Consider the following 19588-nt stretch of genomic DNA (forward strand, 5'->3'; position numbering starts at 1 on the left):
TAGCTTGACCCCAACAATGTCGTGGACACTCCAATGGAATGCCGTTGACATAATCAAAGATCAAGGACCTAACCATTAGACATCAATGATGCCTCAGGTCAAAGGACTACTTTGCATATTGCAACTATTGAGTTCTCACATGACATGTATGTTCGAACTCTCGTTTGATCGTTGTTCAGTGTACTCGATTACTCTTTCGAGCACCTATGTGTTTGCCTTAGTGTCCAACACCAAATGACTTGAGACTAGTTCATACTCACGCTTGAGTCGACATAACACATACTAACCTTAGCGGATTGTCAATGCCCAATTGGCAATCCTATGGCTAGGAACGTTTTAGGAATGAACATAAGAGAAAGGTCTCGTTAATTTAACTAACTTAAATCACTTGTCTCTTAGATCAATTACATTCCTTGGATTCCCTTATTGCTTAAACACAAGATACTATAAATAGTGATTAACAATAAGCTTTGCCCTCTATTAAACATATAAAAGTTTAACACAATAAGTATTCCAAAAAGCTATTACATCAAATGAGTGGCTTTGTGGGCATACTTCCAACATCAGGAACACTTTTTTTCCGTTCCTTTTCGATGTTTGTGAAATATCTTAAGGTTTTAAACTTGTTTTGGTAGGGTTTAGTGACTGAAATGACAAAATGAAGTTTTTCCAGTTTTCTGGAATTTGAACTATGGTCATCCAACCATTTTCAGACCACTTTTCTGGCGAACTCCGACTATGACTCGACCTCAAATAGGTATAGATTTATTCCCTGCATTCCTAACTTTATTTAGGTTTTTGAATCATGGATTTTGGTTGAGAAATGAGTTCATTTGGAGCTCTAAAAGTAAGGCATGCAACCTGCAAAAACTGCAGGTTTCGTGAAGAAGAAGCGTGGGTACGCGTGGGAAGCCACAACATGGTGACGTGTGGCTGCCAATGCAGTCAACTTGTGGCAGTGCGTGGCGGAACCCGAGGTCCCAACTTAGGTTTCTCGACATGCCGGATCCGAATCCACCCTCCGTTTTTCAAAATTCGACATTTTAAAAATAGTTCCTTTATTAGCCGCACTTTGTACGAAAAATGCATTTATACATTAGTATGTTATATATTTACGTTAATGGTTTCGTTTTTGGGTGAAATGCATCGCAAGGATCTTCGAAACCTGTAAGGCAGGTTCGACCTTACGACATGATCTGTGAGTGGGTCTTTTCTTTGATGTATATACATATATTTATTTACTTTCCATATATACATCTAATAATGAATTTTCTCTACGACTGTCGTAATTAAATTAACATTTATAGGAAATGATGTAATGGTGAGAATTAGGAAATCACTATAAATCTTACGGGATGCCTTAACACTATGTTTGGATGAAGAAATTTAAGATTACTAAGAAATTTTAAAATGACGGAAATTGAAATGACAGGATTTTATTTTTTAGCATTTGTGAATTTTCTTGTTTGGTTAACCTAAAATAGCAATAAAATTGAATAAAGAATTTGTTATTTTTAAGCTCTCAATTATAGAAATTGGAAAATGACACATATTTACATGGAATTTAAATTTGGGAATTAGAGTCTCAAATTCCAAGTTTTTTTTCCACGCGAAAATTCCAAATTCCTATGTTTATAAATCCAAACAAGGGAATTAGTGTATGTTAATTTATAAATTCTGATTTTATTCAATTTCTAAGTCTATTTCCCTCATCCAAACATAGTGTAATTGAATAGTTAAATCATTGTGGCATGACTACATTTATGTTATCTGCTCATCATTTGTTGCACCGGTGTTAGTACTCGCCCGGGTCAGGGCTAGTCTTTCAAGTGTATGTGCACGTCGCACCGTACGCTCACTTTGGATCCATTGTAGGTGCCAGTCATGTCCTAAATTGCTATAGGCAATTAAGACTCGTATGTGCTACGCATAGTGCTAGTCTTCCTCTGATTGTAGTACTAAAGCGTATATCATTATTACACCCACTCTTGTTCATGTCAAAATATCTCTACATGAACTCATGTGTCAGCATATATCGATGAGCACTAGATATGATATGTTTATTTATGCAAGAATATGTGATTACGGACGTCAGGTGTTTATTTACGAAAGTTTGTGACGTATTACATTTCTTTAGATACTGCTAGTTCTGGTAAGTATTTTCATACTATACGTAGTATGTATATTTTGGAAACTATACTTGTTTTACGGTGAAGGGTTATATTGTTTTCAAAAAGGTTTTTATAAATTTTTATTTTTAGGCCCACTCAACCTTATTTTTCACTCCTCCAGGTTTTAATGGCTGAGCATTCGTGTCGACGATGGCAAATCCTGGTATAGGAGGTTACCTTAGATGGTATGATTCTCATCCTACCTTACCGTACTTTAGTTATGCTCTGGCATCGCGTGTGAAATGGGTTCATTCCTGCTCAGAAGCGCACTCTTATATTTAGGCACCTTTAGGTTTAAATTTATTCACCTTTTCCACATCACTATACTTTATGGCTTCGTCATCCTCCTATTGACTGCCAGCACAACTCGATTCAGAGCCCAGGTAGACATTTCGAATCGGGGTGTGTCAATTTTTTTGTTTTTCTATACTATGAACAGTATTTCCTAATATTTCATTATTTTCTTGTAATTCTGCTAAATTAACTTCCAATAATCTATTATTATAACACTTTTCACACAATATTGAATATGTATTATAATATTTATTTGCAACTAACATGCTACACTTATGACATTTTTATGGCCAACCTAAATTTATATATTTATACTCTTCTTCATGTTGTTCTTCTATGAATGCACACATGTACTTTTCTAAATCACTATATGAACTACTTGAATCCTATGAGTTTGAAGCTATCATATTTATACTTTCTATACTGTAAATGCTCTTATTATCACTTAAATCATTTAAACTATATATTGACTGAATATCTTCATCTTCTTCTAACTTAAACAGTTCCATCAAATGTACTTTTTCTCTCGGCTTTTTACCTAATTTTGGACATTTAGGTCTAATATATCCAACTTCTCCACATAAATAACATTTACAACTACTCTTATTTTTTGGTGCTTTATATTTTCTAATGCAATGTCTACCATTTCTTTTCCTAAATTGTTTTGGAATATATTTTCTCTTTCTATATGTTCTTGAAGGTCTTATGCTAAAATTCTTATGTTGTTTATATGGTTTGTATGACTTATATTTCTTTTTGCATATTTTCTTATGCTTATTTTTCTTGTAATAACCATATTATTGTAGTAAATTTATATTTTTATAACTCATATAAAATTGTTTCCTAATTTGTCTCTTAACTTTTATTTGGCTACACTCTTGTCTAAGTATGTCATATACATGTTGAATTCTAGGTCCTATTGCAATATCATTTTTCTTTGGATGCTTTTGTTATTCATTCCAAATCTTTTCACCTATTGGTCCTTTTATTTTTGTCATATAAGTATCTAATAAATTAATATTACTAATTCTACATGTTCTTCCTAAATATTTAAAGAAATCTTATGTATACTCAGCTCAATATGGTAAATCACAAATTTGTAATTGTTCTAAATTTCTAATTGCTCTTATTTGTTCTTGTTCACTTCTACCATCTAACCTATTATGATCTAAAAATTCTCGTTTAATTAAAGTAACAAAACCATCAATTTTAAAATATGTTTTAGCTATTTGATGTTGTTCTGGATTTTGAACTTTCCATGATTGAAAATAATCAAAAACTAAACCATCTAAAGTATACTCAAAATAATCTAACATATTTTGTGAATTACTAAAATATAACATTAATGATGCATGTACGCAACATTTTTCCCATCTATCAATTGTTCTCTCTCAATCTTGTGGATCTACATTGTCTAAGTTTAATATATTACCTGCTATATTAATTTGTTTTAATCCTCTTAAACATGGAATCCTATTTTTTCTAGATGGTTTCATCATACTTTCTTCAATGTAATCTACTCCTACTTATTCATTATATTGTTCATTTGTTTGTCTCAAAAATTGTTGATCATTTCTACCTACATATTTTCTACTCATGATGTACTACTTTCTTTTGTTGGATTAAATTCTACTTTCAATTCTAATAAATTATTATATTCTTTTTATCCTAAAATATGTTCTACTCCTATTTCTAAAATTAATTTTTTTTTTATCTCTTCATTTGAAATTCTATGTAGTCCTAAATCATATGTCTTATATTTTTTCTAAGTATTGTTCTTGATCTAAATGATCAATATCTTCTATAAGCTTATCTACAATATGATCAAAAAATTTCTCTACTAAATTAATATCTAAATTATCAAAAGCCATATGAATACTTTCATTTTCAATTTCACTCTCATCATCTTCTATATTTTCTAATAGCTTATAATTACTAAATCTATTTGTTGCTTCACCTATACTAGTTTCATATATTTGTACTCTATTTGGTTGTCGATTTCTTGCTATTTGTAAATTAAGTAATATCCATTGAGTTCCTTTAAAAAGCTATTCTCGAAGGGTTTTGCTTCTGTCATATTTACATGATTACTACCAAATGTTTGAACTAAATTTTGAAATTCTAAATTAAACTTAAGATTATATTTATCAAACACTTTACCAATATACATTAAGCTAATACACAATTTTTTATACTCTTCTTTCATATTATAATTTTTTGTTCTTATGCTTACTTTAATATATTTACTAAATTCATTTATTGTCATAACATAATTTGGAATACATCTTATAACTGCTAAGTTTGAACTTAAGTCTACTTCAACTGTTGTTATTGCTGCTTGTTGATGATTATCTCATCTATCATCATATATGTATACTAAAACTTTTGTGCCGACTTGTGCTCTAGTTAATCCTGCTATTCCAATTAAGATTGTTCCTATGTGAATCTGACCGAAATGTGATTTTCTGAAATGGGTAACTGCTTCTTTACTAAGTAAATTAAGTGTAACTTCTTTATCAATACAACTAACTTCATGTTAACTAATGCTACTTACAATTCTACTTCTATTTTCAAATAAACCTAATTGATACAAATTATATTTATTTCTTTGTGTTCTCTCAAAACCTCTTCTAATAAATTCTTGGGCTTCTTCTTCATTTGGATAAATATCTTCACCTCCAACTACTTCTTTTTTATTTTCTCCTAAAGAGTTTCATTTTCTATTATCAAAAGGATTTATCTTAGGTCTTCTAATATGATTATTTGTACTTAAAGTTAAATTTTCTAATTTTTCTAACAAAGATGGTGGAAGTGATGAAGATACGTTATGTAAAACTTGATTTATTTATGGTATTTGTTCTTCAACTTGATCTAATTTTTCAGCTATTAAAACTAATTGGATAATTAAATTATTTTGTCTAATAGGGATATTACTACTAGCTACTAGTGTTGAAAAATATGTTAAACCTATTGGTTCTTTATCTAACTTACTAATTTCTTTCAAAGCTTGGATATATTTTCTATTAGTTCTATAATCGGTTATTAAACTAATAATCTGTCTATTTTATTATGCAACTTATCTACTTGTTCACTCAAATTTTTTTGTACTAATTGAATTTTCTGAACTTCTAATTTTAATTGCTAAACTATCTCTAGCAATCTAAGTTCTACATGGTTAGGCTTACTATCTATGAGGTTAATAAGCTCTTTATCTCTCTTTTGCTAGGAAACCTTTGAATATTTTTATTATTATCTTTTAACTGAGATGTAATATAAACTAAATTTTGTCTAATTGTTTATGTGGAATTTTTCTGAAAATGCTCTAACAACTGGCTTAACAAATGATTATGATTATTATTTTCTAATTTTATATTTTCTGTTTGACTAATAATAAGATCTACAATACTATTAATTTGTGGATTTTCTTCACTATGTAAAATATGATTATGCTTTCTTAATGGAAAATAACGAACTAAACTATTTTGGTCTAAGGTTTTTTTTTTTTTTTTTTTTTTTTTTTTTTTGTGGTTCGCTAATTTTTAAATTAAGATAATCTATCATAAACTACACTCTACCTTTCTCTGAAGTTATGGCTAACTGGTTTCTTAGAAACTCTCTTTCTTCTCTCAATGTCTCTGAAGTTTGATATGTTGCTCTTTTGGCTTCTAAAACTCTATGCTGCACTTCTATATTATTATATTTGCTAATAAATGAAGGGTATTCAAGATAACCAAGATAAAACTTTTGCTTCTTCAGTCTTACTAATTCTTTTGGATGTATATGCTAATCTTCTCTTTATGCTAGTTATACTTGGGTGTCTAGGACAATAAATACCTAGTGGTTGTGGTTAACAAGGTCTGCAAGGACAATAATATCTATTGTTCATACAAAATTAAACAAGTGTGTAATATCAGTTGTGTTAATGACTTTCATCCTCAATGTACTTTACTATTATAATTATTATATTAAAATGTTAAACTTGGCTTTGATACCAAATTCGCAAAGCAAATGCCTGGTTAAATAGTCAGATGGTCATTATAACAACTAGACGTAAAACCTTGCACATGGAACTCGACATGTTTCAGCATGACAATCACTCACAATGCAAGTATAAGGCCTTAACAGCTGAACTCAGAGGTACCCTAGTCAATGTCCAGTTATTTGTATGGCAAGCATTCAACTATAATAGAGTGCTCAAACAAAGTATGATCGTCAGTTTAGCAAGTTAATAATATAACTACAATAGTGTTTCCTTATTTTAGACTAGAAGTTTAATTAAACAAATACACTAAAGAAAGAAAGAAAACGTACTTAAGACTTGGAGATTTCTTAAATATGTACACTTGAACTTTTATTGATATGCAAAATGTTTACAAAGAGAAGTGTTTACGAAGGATGCTATGAAGGCTTCGGATGCTTGAGTGTATGAAGATTGAAGTATGGTGTGAATATGGTGTGTTTTTGCATGGGAGGAAAGGCTCCTTTATATACAAATCAATTTCCTAAGTGACAAAACACAATTTTTCAAAAAGCAAACAACTATTTACAACTTTTTTGAATAGTAACTTTGCACTATTTCTGAAAACTGTCGGTGTTACTGTTTCTAAAAGTGGACTGTTATTTGTCTTCTTTTGCTTTCGTTTTGAATGGCATGTGAACTTGCTAAATGCATGTGTACTTCCTGCATGCCTTGTCTCTTAGAGCTCATGCCCATACTTTATTATCTTTTGCATTCAGTTGTTGTCTGAAGGTTTTCAAGGGCAATTTTGATATTTTTGAAATTATTTGTCCTTATGGTTAAATGAAAGTTTTCTAAGATGTTTTGGATAGTTTCCCATATTTTTTTTAATCAAAAGCTCGAACACTATTATGGGTAGTAAAAAAATTAAACATAAGAAAATAATTTATGCACACCATGTTTCACCTCTTGCATATGTATAGCTTTTTTATTTCATTCTAGCTATTAAGCTGAACAAATAAATAAATCAAAGGCTAAAATTAACCAGGGAAGTGCAGAAGGTGAAAAACAAGTATGCAAAACGTGAAATTGTGTATGCACAAACGACTCCCTTAAACCCTGTACTTTTTGGGTTCTTTTTTACATTGTCAACGCCTAACTAAGATCATCCAAATTTGCCACAAATAGAAAAGAAAAAAAAATGACCTCTTTCGACTTTTCGGCAACCCAAAATCCTAGGAGATTTTCTCTTCCTCACAATTATACTCGGAGATTTTCTCTCTCTACCAACTTCTAACATCCCAACTTCTCACATCCAAAAACCCCCAATTTCTAATGTTTCAAATCGCTTCCGTTGCCTACGTCTTTAGAGACAACCTCCCAAAAGTCCCCAAAAAACTAATACCAAAACACCTTTGACAGGATGGCCTTGTTGAGTACTCCAACCTCTCTCCCAATACTCCTTGGCCTCCTGTCCATCCTCCTCTTCCACCCCATCACCACCACCTCCGGCATTCGCCTAGGCCTCGTTCCCCGTCCCTCCCCTGACCTTCCCGTCTTCCACAAAGCGCCTGCCTTCCGAAACGGGGAGCAATGTGGCTCCGAAAACGCGGATGGCATCCATGTTGCCATGACCCTAGATGCCAATTACATTCGCGGCACAATGGCTGCCGTGTTCTCTTTGTTGCAACACTCGGCATGCCCTGAAAATCTCTACTTTCACTTCCTCTCCGCGCATACGACGCCTAAGTTCTTTTCCAGCATAAAGTCTACGTTCCCTTACTTGAACTTCAAGACGTATGCCTTTGATTCGGACCGGGTGCGCGGGAAGATATCAAAATCTATAAGACAAGCATTGGATCAGCCCATGAATTATGCTAGAATCTATCTTGCTGACATCCTTCCGAATGAGATGAGACGTGTTATATACTTGGACTCGGACCTCGTTGTGGTGGATGACATTGCCAAGCTATGGAGTGTGGACATGGAAGACAAGGTGGTGGCTGCACCGGAATATTGCCGGGCAAATTTCACAAAGTATTTCACTAACGCATTTTGGTCTGACCCGGATTTGTTGAAGACGTTCCAAGGAAGAAACCCGTGTTATTTCAACACGGGTGATGGTGGTGAATGTGGATAAATGGAGGAAAGGAGGGTATACGCAGAAGGTTGAGGAGTGGATGGCGTTGCAAAAGCGAAAGAGGCTATACCATTTGGGGTCTCTGCCGCGCTTTTTGCTGCTTTTGGCTGGAAACATCAAGGCTGTCGATCACCGGTGGAACCAGCATGGCTTAGGAGGTGACAACTTTGAAGGAAGGTGTAGGAGCCTCCACCCTGGTCCCATTAGTCTTTTGCACTGGAGCGGGAAGGGTAAGCCATGGTTGAGGTTGGACTCCCGGAAGCCATGCACCGTCGATCATCTCTGGGCACCATACGATCTCTACCATTCGTCGAGACACTTTCTGGAAGAATAAGAGAGAAGAAAGTTGAACCATGAAGAGAGAGCATGAAAGGAGATAAAATGCAGAGTCATGAACTATGCACATCATAACAGTCCTTGAATGGAGTGTGTTCCGAGGAGGCAAACTTCGCGACGAGATCTCGGGTTCTCCATGCCTTTTCGTCCGCTGGCTCCTGCGAAGTTGGGACCTGGATGGCAAAATTTTGTTGCCAAGAGTAGACCATCCAACTTGTAAATGGCCATTTGAAGGCTTCTTTGTATGGTTAGGAACCTGTAAATTCTTGTGTTTCAAGGAACAAATGTAAAGGAAGGACAATTTGTCGAAAACTAGCTTTCAAACCAATAATATTCATGTAATTAACAGCATATAAGCAACGACAGGTAGATTGGCTTCTCCTCCAACACTAACTAAAATTACGAGTGATCTATTCAGAAAATTTAAGACGCCATTTCATAACAAATCAGACCATAAACTTGACCTCCCTTCTTTTTAACACCATCTCTAGCAAAGAACAAAGGTTTACGCCCATCAATGCCAAAATAGGAGGTCCGAAATTTGAAAAATCCGTCCCCCCAGCACACATCGGACTTTAAAACACGGATCTGGTGTACTTGGATTACATAAAGAGAGCATTCTTGATCCCTGAATTTACATTATATATTCCGGGGTTGCCATCGATATCCATCCCTATACTTTTGCTACAGCAACAGACGGGCACCTACCCAACGTATTCCACAAAATGTAATCCCCAGAAGTAACCTGTTTAACAAGTGAAAAGGAACAATGGAATGACAAGTATACCCAACTTTCACATTTAAACAATGAAATTGCTACTATTAGAAGAAACAAGAAACCAATGAGAATTTTACTTTCACAGGTTATGAAACAATCATTGGTCCATCTGTAGCATTGCCATGACTACATATAATATACTTATGCTAGTTTCTATATGATGAGCACAAATCAGATTCAAACAAGAAGATGCAAAAATGAACTGCTATGGACAGTGACGTCAGCAAACATTTTCTAACAATTTTTCCGCAGCATGCATTCTCAGAGTAATACAAATATATCAAGCTTGAAGATAGAGAAGTCTGAGGAAAAACCCACCTGAGTAGAGAACTCCACTGGTGCTTTAACGGTTGGATAAATGCTTACCTGCGTGTAGAAGAAACAATTAAGAAAGCCAGCAAACAAAAAATACAAGTAAATATGAGCTAAATACAACAAGACTATTCCTCTTCTTGCCTATCCCTGGGTTCGTGTAACGAACCAGGCCATGACAGGAGAATTAAAGGAAGCAAAACTTACAGATTTTGGATCTGATGACATTCCAGACAATGAAGCCCCAACAATCTTGAACGACACCTGTAAACATGAGTCAGGAAACGCCATCTTCTGTTAAAGCTAGGTCTTCAATAAATGCTTAAACACTTTAAAGTACAGAAGAATGCTTGACTGACACAAACAAAATATACACTTGACAAAATTTGTATTATCATTACTATTTTAGTATTCAATCCACATAGACACTGGCAAGAGAATAGTAACAATAACAGAGAACAAAACCAATGAAACCAATTCGATCAATATAATGGAAGCCATATCTCTAATTTGTAATTTCTAACAGACTTTTTTGGATAAGACATCACTCTCTGTTGCAAGAAATCCCAACTGATTTTGAGATTAAAAAAAAAACAAAAACGAAGCAAGTACCTTGGCATAATTGTATGCATGCCAGCAAAATGGCTCCTCCAAATCAGCTGGATGAAGATCCTTGCTCATTTTTTCCGTTAGGAACTCATCTACATTTACCATATTATTATTGTTACCATCTGTCTCAATATCGCTATCTTCATCAGCTATGCTTCCAAAGGCTGAACTAGAGGTAGGTGATTTTTGAGGTTTCCATGGTGCAAACTGAACTTTCCCAGGGAAAGTTGCCTCAATACTTTTGGTGAGGCCCCTCCCACCCATGACAATCTTCCATTCCACAGAATGGTCTGTAGTGGAAACCATTCCAACCGATGGAGTGCCATCAAAAGATACAACCCTTCTTGTTGGAAAAGGCATAGTCACAGTACAAAACTCCATAGCGAGAGGAGACTTGTATCCATCCAGTAGCCGTAATTTGAATAAGAAATCACCTTTGTCTTCGGAGACCATAGACAACTGGTAAAATCCTTTTATGGGTGGTCCAAGACCACAAACTGCTTGGTAACGCATTAGAACAAAATTACCCAACGGGGGTGAAAATATCACAGCTTGCTTGTCAGAACCTTGTTCTGGAACTTGAACACAAGGATGAAATGATAAAACTTCAATGTGATCTGCATTCAACCCTATTAAGGGGAAGGTCACATCGGGCAATCCTTCTAATTCTGCTCGGCAATTTATTTGACCAGAAATTGATATACTATCTGGAATCTCGTCTCGATCATACAAAGCAGCATGGACAGTCTCATGAACTGAGAACAGTATTCTCTGCCTTCCCTTGTATAGGTAAGGCTTCCAAGCAGGTTGCTTCAGGTCTGCAGGAGGAAGATCTGACGAAGAAAAGCCATTAACCCTAATGGAAACAATATTGGGGAAGCTCAAATCCAACGGTGTTCCTATATGTACAATCAGCAAGCACATCAGACACTAAACCAGCAACAGGTCAAAGCAAAGGTGAACCACTAAATTGTCAATAGTGATAATGATAATAAAGAAAATCCAAGATGAGAAATACCATAGTAAGAAGTACCAACCAAAGGGCATTGAACTACTTATGAAAGTTCGGAGAGCATCTTTATCTAAAGGCCTAGAACCAGTCTTGTAAGCATCTGATGTAACAGTTCCTGTTGCTGAAATGCCGGAAGGGGTTGAGGATGCAACTGGTGCAGCTACAGGTTTTGCCCTTGAGGAGATGCTTGATATTCCTATGCTGCCAGTTAGTGAGTCTAACAATCCTCCGACAGATGGGGATGCACTTACGACCACTTCAGGTTCCGCCACATCACCAGTTATTATGTCACCAATAGCATGTGCCACCATAAAAGCACTAGGGGATAACAAAAAAGAAAAATAACTGCTTACTGTTTTTAAAGAAAGTCGCACGTTCCATTTACACAGTTGATTCAATTTATACTTTAGAGTTCATACAAACATGCAATGCCAGCCCTTTGAAAATGTAATGGAGGAAAGGGAAATGTGGTGAAAAAACAGGAAAAGAAAAAAATTGGAATCAGTGCATCCCATCCATAGAAAGCAAAACGGAATGTGCAAGGTTTTAAATTTACACAAACATCTGGGACACACTAATCTCATTTATGCATTTTAATCTAATTTATGTGCCCTTCACGAGTTTAATTGAGGCACTGCTCATATGCCAATTTAAAAAATATGGAGAGGAATGACAAAACAACTATGGTTTCTCGTATGATATTCTTCCTGAACACTATTGAAAGCAACTTACCATACCCTGTGATGGACGGAAGATCAAGCAGAATGGTAGATATACTGTCCTCCACTCCAACAGCATTGCCACAATCAGATCTATTACATAACTTTACAAATGCCTTTAAATGCCTGGGCTCCACCATAGGCAATACAAGGATGCAATAATGGCCCTTTGTATGCAAGATTAAAGGCCAGAGCAGATTATCGTCCCCTCCATCTTCATTGCTAATGTAAATTCCAATGATATGACGTGTGATTGGATCATCAACCCAAGAATCTGAGCCTTCAGCTGACTGACTTACGCGTACCCCAAACCCACGAAGAGACCCCTCCCTACATGCATAAAAAGAAAATTCTAGTAACATTGACAAATAAAAAACATAGTAATAAAGTTACCATAATCTACAAAAGGAGGGATACAACACTTATAATGAGAAAATCACTTGTAATAACATAATACACGAAACCCATAAAACCCGAACAAGTGCGAGAGTGAGAGTGAGGTAACAGAGAAAAACTACACACTAGATGTAAGTCACAAAACTAACATGTTCAAACAAACAAAGACGTTTTAGCACATTAGTTGTGATTCAATCAAGCAGGCTAATAAAATCTGATAGATCAAGATGTAAAATTTTAGCAAAATACATATTCACATGATTTTTACAGAAACAGCCCAAGAAAAAGAAACAAGAGAAAAAAGTGACAAAGCAGAAATGAATCTCAACTGACCTTCTTTTTCTATCTACAAATGCAGCGGCTAACTCTGAATCACTAGGAAGTACAGGAAAAACACTCGAATTAAGATCACCCTCGGCCGAAATCTCGTTCTCGCTCTTGCAAACCCCCCTCCACCGCTTCTCTACCACTGGAAACCTCCTGAGTAGTAAAAATTACAAAACAAAACCAAATTCAGCAAAACTCGGATTTTATAAATTCCTGTTTGGCTGCCAAGAAACACAACCATAGACTCCAGTTATCAATCATAGCTTCCGTACACCAGTACACAAACTCCTCTAACAGATTAGTTAGCTTTACTCAATCAAATTAATAATTTTTGAAAAGGAAAAAAACAACAACAATTTGTATGTTGCTGAATTTTCCACAGGAGCAAATTAGGGCGTTGGATTTCAAAATCCCAAAATCTAGGGTTACCAAATTCGAATCGAATTTGGAATTTTGAAGCAGAAGAATTGTATCTAAGATTAGCTCGTTGTGGTTGTGCAGTATAATAGATGGATAGATATGGAAAGAGGGTAGCGTGAGAATTTGTTCGGAGAGGACCTAGAGAAAACGACGGCGTCGAGACTGTTGAGGATCCAGATGGCTCTGATGCTGCAACCTCCCGTCATGGCTTCTCTCAGCAACCGATTATCCGACAGAAAACAGCGTCACACAGCTCTGCGGGTTCCGGAAACGTTAAATCTTCGACTCACTGTTTTAAATTCCGTCACTACGCCGTCGTTTCAATGCACTTATTTAAAGGAAAAAGAAAGGGAAAATATTCTTTTTCATTTTTCTCTTGGGGAAGCAATAGGGGAAGTGATGGGGAAAGGGTACCGCTATTTTCAAATTTAATTTTACTTCTTACACACTTTTTAATTTTCGTTCATTAGATTGAATGAATTGAAGAATATCAATGGATGAAAATTAACAAAGATGTGTGGGCAATTAAAATGGGCATTTGAATAGCACTACCCATGAAGAAATACTGAATTACAACTTCGTATTTTTTGCTAGGTGGATCCATTTTCTCGTGACAAGATTGTAATTGCACTTCAAAAACTTGTATGTGAAGAGGAATATTCTTAACCACTAAAACTACGAGTCCATGAAATTGCCCCCATAGTTTTAGCTCAAAGGAAATACGCAAGACGAGACAGAAGTTTAAGATTTTAGGTTAGAGTCTCGTTGTTGTAAGAAACTGTGCGAAAATGAAAATACTCGAGAAAATTGGCCAGATAGTTACACCATCAGAGCATTACTTCTTTTATTTCTTTCTCCAACACTCGGAATAGGAATACTACTATTATTACAAAAGACATTACAAACATTTATTGCTAATATTACAGTACGGCCACAAAAAATAAACAACAAAAAAGTTAAAAAAAAATAAGCAAAAGATCTTGGGCATGCGTAAATAACTGGTTCTTACATGCGATGGGTTCACCACCACATAGCATTCCAATCCGTTTTGACAACGTGCCATTAACTTACACATGTCATTGTTCTATTAGAATGGAATGTTTCAGTGGCAGTGAATCCGTTTCATGTAAGACCTAAGAGAGGATTTGGCTCCAGATGTTGTCTTCTATATATTGCTGTCCTGAATTCAGCAAGCTCAGGGTATGTACATAAAGCGGATTGCGGACATTACAGATCCACGCAAAGGTAGGAAATGACAGAGGCTGCCCTCCGCTTGGTTCTTGGGCTAACCTTATACTTCTCAACCAGGACCTTCTTTATGTTGGGGCAACTCGAAACCACCGTGGCTACTCCGTCAGAAGTTATGCCCGGGCAATAAACCATGTGGCAGGATGTAAGCATTGTGCAATTTTTAACAAGATGGTTTATACCATCTGTTACTTGACGGCAATGTGACAGTACAATGTCCTTCAGGTTTGGACAGCCTTCTCCAAGTTCAGCCACTGCCATGTCCCCCAAATTCTTTTGAAAACGAAAATCATGTTAGGTTGAACACAGATTGGAAAAACGCAATCATGTTAGGTTGCGTGTGCATCAATATGAACACGAAAACTTCCACTGTTTCTTCAAATGTAACAAGGATGCTTCCTGTGCTTCAGATATAAGTCACAAGATACATGTGTTTGTTGGGGGTGAGAAGAGAAAGTGCGAGAGAGGGAGAGAGAACACACCTGAAGAACGCTCACGTCTAGGTAACTAATTTGCGGGCAACTTCTTGCAATGGCTATCAATCCAGCATCACCAATTTGGTGGCATCCACTGACATTCAGATATTGTAGGGATCTACACTGAGCAACAGCAATAAGGGCCTGGTCCCCAACTCTAGTAGTAAAAGGTAAGATTAGGAGATGACCAGTGTGATATACAACGTCACAGACGTAATGTAGATAAGATTAGGAGATGACCCGTGGGATATACAACGTTAAAGACATAATGTAGATTCTGATCCACAAAACAACGAAAAAGTTACCTCTCACAAAACTGGAGGCTAAGGTCTGTGAGTGACCTACAATAGTCTCCAACTGCTACAACTCCCTTGTTTCCAATCTATACCAGAAGGCAACAGATATTATCCAAATAAGTAACGAATAAAGAATTTTTTACAGAAGCCATATACAAATGAATCTTTTAACTTAAAAGAACACATTTATTGTTGAAGATAACATCTCAAAAAAGGGAATACGAGTCAAATACAGAACCAAGCATTGCATTTTCTTGTTCCTGCATATTGTTCCGTTCTTCCAAACAAAAGGAAATATTGGATAACAGCAAAAAAAAAATTCAAAATTAACTATAATCATATTCTGTAAGCAGTAAATGAAGAATAAAAAAGGTGGTGATCAAGACTTTGTTAAGTTTGAGAGAACCTCAAAACATCGACTAATGTGAAGTTTCTTCAAATTTCTACAGCCTTTAGCTATATTGCAAATGTCTTCATCTCCAATACTTGAGCAATCTTCCAGACGAAGAGATTGCAGGAACTGACAGCCTCGTCCAACCTCACAAAGTGCAAAGTTGCCTATCCTTTGGCAATACAATAATGCTAACTCAGTAAGACGCCTGCACATTTTCAAATTCTTCGGATTAACTTATCATCAACAGATAAATGAATACATAACAAGAATGTAACATCAACTAGCTATTACCATAGGCATGCAAGAAATTATGTTAACGAACACACACATCAAATCTGCCAACTGAGCTGAATGTAAACAGTTCCAAGGATACAACTTCTGAACGTACATAAGTTTCCACCTACGGGCAAAACTGACTGCTAAACATCCATGCTAATTGTATCCTATAACCCATTCAAAGAAAAATACTAGTGAAAGCATGTAGCTCAATGGAATTTTCCCACAGCTTAGTAGCATCAATAAGCTAAACATGAGAACCACTCCAACCATCCATATAATTACCATCTAAATTACCAATTTAAGTTAAACCGAGACAGGAACATACAGGCAAGATTTTCCAATGGATTCCTGACCCAATGTTCCAATATCGTGACAACCATTCACTTCAAGATGTGTAAGTTCCTTGCAGCCAGTTGCAATTGATTCCAAAGCATTGTCACCCAGAAAGAAACAGTCACTAACAATAATATTTTTTAACTTCTTACATCCTTTCCAACAGCCCGTTAACCTTTGAAATGTAGCAGACATGAAAACAAAGAGAGAGTCATTTAACTGTGAGCTGAATTAATAAAATGAAACAGACAAGCTCAAAACTTCATCATTTTTCAGTAATCTTAAAAAATGATGTGTGCAGGTACAATCTGAAGTTGAGAAACTGTGGCGCTTCGTTCCATAAAGAAGTTTCTTATTGGAAAGCCTCAATAAGAAACTACTAGGGAACAAAGAGAAGATAAAGAATTATGCTTAATTTTTTAATATGTAAGTCCTGTTACATTCATGTAATAAATGAAGAGCCATATTAGGAATAATGAGTACTGACTTATCAGTAAATTTCTGGAAGCTATATAGAGCCAACACCTCCAGCGACAAACAAGAAGTTCCAACAGCAGTCAAAGCCTCATCTGTGACATTAATACATTGTAGCTTCAAAGATTTCAAAGCAGGACATCCTTGGGCCACACAAACCACCCCTTTGTTGTGTATGAACTCTGCATCCAACGACAAGTTTTCAAGAGACTTGCAGTGTAGCCCCACTGCTTCCATTGCAGCATCAGTTATCTTTGCACAGGCAGCGATACCAAGAGACTTTAATGAATTCCCAACACCAAGGGCTAATTCAACCACACATACGTCAGTAAATCCCTCACAAAACCGCAAATTCAAATATTCAAGCTGCTTGCAACACTTTCCCACGGCAGCTAGTCCCTGATCTCCAACATAGCAACCCTTCATAAACAGAAAATTAAGGTTAGCTGGTACGTCATGTCATGCACTTAACATGTATATCAAATAGCAAATATCAATATGATTTTAAAATTATCAGGAACAATTATTGGCACCCCAAAAAATTCATCGGACACTGATACAGGTGCATTTTCTCTCCTATGTTTTTACAAGGAGTACAGGAAAACATTTTTTGAATGCTTACGGTAAAGAATGCACCTTTAACGAAAGCAAGATTGCAAGACAGTACCCAAAAGAAACCCATGTAGGAATGCACTCATAATTTCCAATTAAGTGTCCAAACGAGGAATTGCAGACTTCAAGCATTTAAATTTAACTCTAACAAAGCAATAACAAAAGAGATTAAAGGTCAATTAAGCAAAAATTCACCTGCAAATCCAATGATTTCAACAATTTACACTTATCAGCGAGCGAAGTTAGCCCGATACTGGAGACACTGGAGCACCAGATTAAGCTCAACTTTTCGAGCTTGGGGAATCCGTCGCCGATAAGCTGTTCGAATTAAGCACGCCGTCATCGGACCCATTGGCAGAATGCAGCCTCACCGAAGAAACCGCCGCAATGTCAGTCGCGCGCCTCCTCCCCTTCAAGAACACAACCAAAATCATTTAGGCCCTGTTTGTTTTGACGGATTAGAATAAGTCGATTTGTATCGAATTGGGGATCGATCGAATCGACTGAGTGATTACGGGGGGAGTAGGGAGCGAAATGCTGAGGCGCTCGTTAATGTGAACGGTGCGGACATTTCGGAAGCGGCGGGCGAGGAGGTCGACGACAAAGTCGGGGCTGCCGGTGGCGCAGATGCGGAGGGTTGTGCGGCTGAGGCGCTCGAGGGAGAGCCAGCGGTTGCAGACGAGAGAGCAGGCGTCGCGGCTGGGCTTGGAGTCAAGGAGCCGGAAGACCTCGACGATCAGCTCGTCGGGGAGACACGCATTGATCCGATCGTGGCCTCGCATCGCGTCGAGATTCGAGATTCCTGAGCTCAGCTATGTGGGGGATCGAAATGGACGAATGAATGCGTGCGTTTTCAGTGTTTTATGGAGGGGATGATAGGTGGAGGCGGCGGCGGTTAATCGCATGGTGGTTTGACGACAATGTCCCTGCCAGGATTCCAAGCCAACGGTCCTCTTTAACCTCCACCTGAAACATGCTTTGCTTTCCTCTTGATGGAGTGCCATGTCAGTTTCGTTTCTGTATAATTATTTCAGTTTTTTTCTCAAAAAAAAAAAATTATTTCAGTTTTAAGTTTTTTTTTTTTTATGGATTTTTATTTTAAAAAATAAAAACTCGAATCAAGTTAAATTTCATATCTTTTGATGTTTCTTTTAAAAATAAAAATGAAAATACTTAGAACTCAAAACGATTAGTAAATATTCTCAGTGTAAATTACTAAACAGGGTTGTGTTATCATTCATTAATAAATCAATAGGTTTTCACAAATTTATGTTTTAAAAAAGTGGTAATTTCAAACACAACATGAGAGAATGACTTATTAACACGATTACATAAAATTTGAAAAGAAAATTTTAATCTTTTGTGCACAAGCATTGAAATCTAGACGCAGCTAGAGCAATAATCAAAAGGATCGTGCACATTAGCAAATTTAGGATTCGAACCTTGGGGTCGTATTACATACAAATTTTTTAGGTAAAACAGAAACCTGGAGCGTGCAAAAAAAAAAAGTATTTATTCACAGAGGCATTTTGTCGAACACTTAGTGAGCTTGTCGTTAGCCAAACTATATTGTGCACATGTCAATAAATATCAACATATGTCAAAGCAATCTGATGAGTAATATAGAAAAAAATTGTCGAGTGATGTCGACGCGACCTATTGAGATATGCCTAGTAAGCATTACATCAAACACTTAATAGGCACAAAAGTAACATGGACCAAATTTTTTGAGAATCCTCAAAAGACCTTCACATATATATTGTTCCAAACTTCGGGTAATCATGGGATCACCTTGGTCCCAATGTCCATCTACCCTGTATCATGCATTGATGAGGGAGATTGACAATCAAACATTATTCCACGTTTTGACCAAAAAACGAATGTTATTCGGTCCACTCGAGTATTTGTACTTCAACCTCTGAAAGTAATGTTAAGGGCCTATTTGAGAGTGATTCCAAAGACATTGTAATTGCTTCGAATGAGAAGTCACTATGTTCTCTTACA

The 19588-nt window shown here is 36.2% G+C and overlaps 1 protein-coding gene and 2 pseudogenes across 2 annotated transcripts; 1 reads left to right on the forward strand and 2 right to left on the reverse strand.

Moving 5' to 3' along the window:
* The first annotated feature begins 7605 nt into the window (after positions 1–7605).
* On the forward strand, positions 7606–9034 carry LOC137731146 (probable galacturonosyltransferase-like 4; annotated as a pseudogene).
* A 187-nt stretch (positions 9035–9221) lies between these two features.
* On the reverse strand, positions 9222–13822 carry LOC137731145 (AP-5 complex subunit mu). 2 transcript variants are annotated; one of them, XM_068470250.1, is made up of 8 exons: positions 13611–13822; positions 13059–13205; positions 12348–12659; positions 11636–11928; positions 10602–11497; positions 10197–10253; positions 9996–10043; positions 9222–9603 (listed from the first exon to the last, which is right to left on the reverse strand). In XM_068470250.1, exons 1-8 carry the CDS (start codon positions 13676–13678, stop codon positions 9502–9504), a joined length of 1923 nt encoding a protein of 640 aa, XP_068326351.1. In that variant the 5' UTR covers positions 13679–13822; the 3' UTR covers positions 9222–9501. The 2 variants fall into 2 exon arrangements, with proteins under 2 accessions (XP_068326351.1, XP_068326352.1); XM_068470251.1 differs by having other exon boundaries at positions 9222–9644; positions 13611–13819.
* Positions 13823–14299: 477 nt separating this feature from the next.
* On the reverse strand, positions 14300–18569 carry LOC137731985 (F-box/LRR-repeat protein 4-like; annotated as a pseudogene).
* Positions 18570–19588: the final 1019 nt, after the last annotated feature.

The sequence above is a fragment of the Pyrus communis genome, chromosome 4, assembly GCF_963583255.1.
Source record: "Pyrus communis chromosome 4, drPyrComm1.1, whole genome shotgun sequence".
Taxonomy (NCBI): domain Eukaryota; kingdom Viridiplantae; phylum Streptophyta; class Magnoliopsida; order Rosales; family Rosaceae; genus Pyrus; species Pyrus communis.

Excerpts from the sequence above, each read along its gene's own strand:
- LOC137731145 (XM_068470250.1), bottom strand. The coding sequence starts at position 13,678 with ATGACGGGAGGTTGCAGCATCAGAGCCATCTGGATCCTCAACAGTCTC. Across the intron at positions 11,929-12,347 it reads GATCTTCCGTCCATCACAGG|TGCTTTTATGGTGGCACATG; the intron begins GTATGGTAAGTT and ends GTTATCCCCTAG. Across the intron at positions 9,604-9,995 it reads CAGTGGAGTTCTCTACTCAG|GTGCCCGTCTGTTGCTGTAG; the intron begins GTGGGTTTTTCC and ends TACGTTGGGTAG.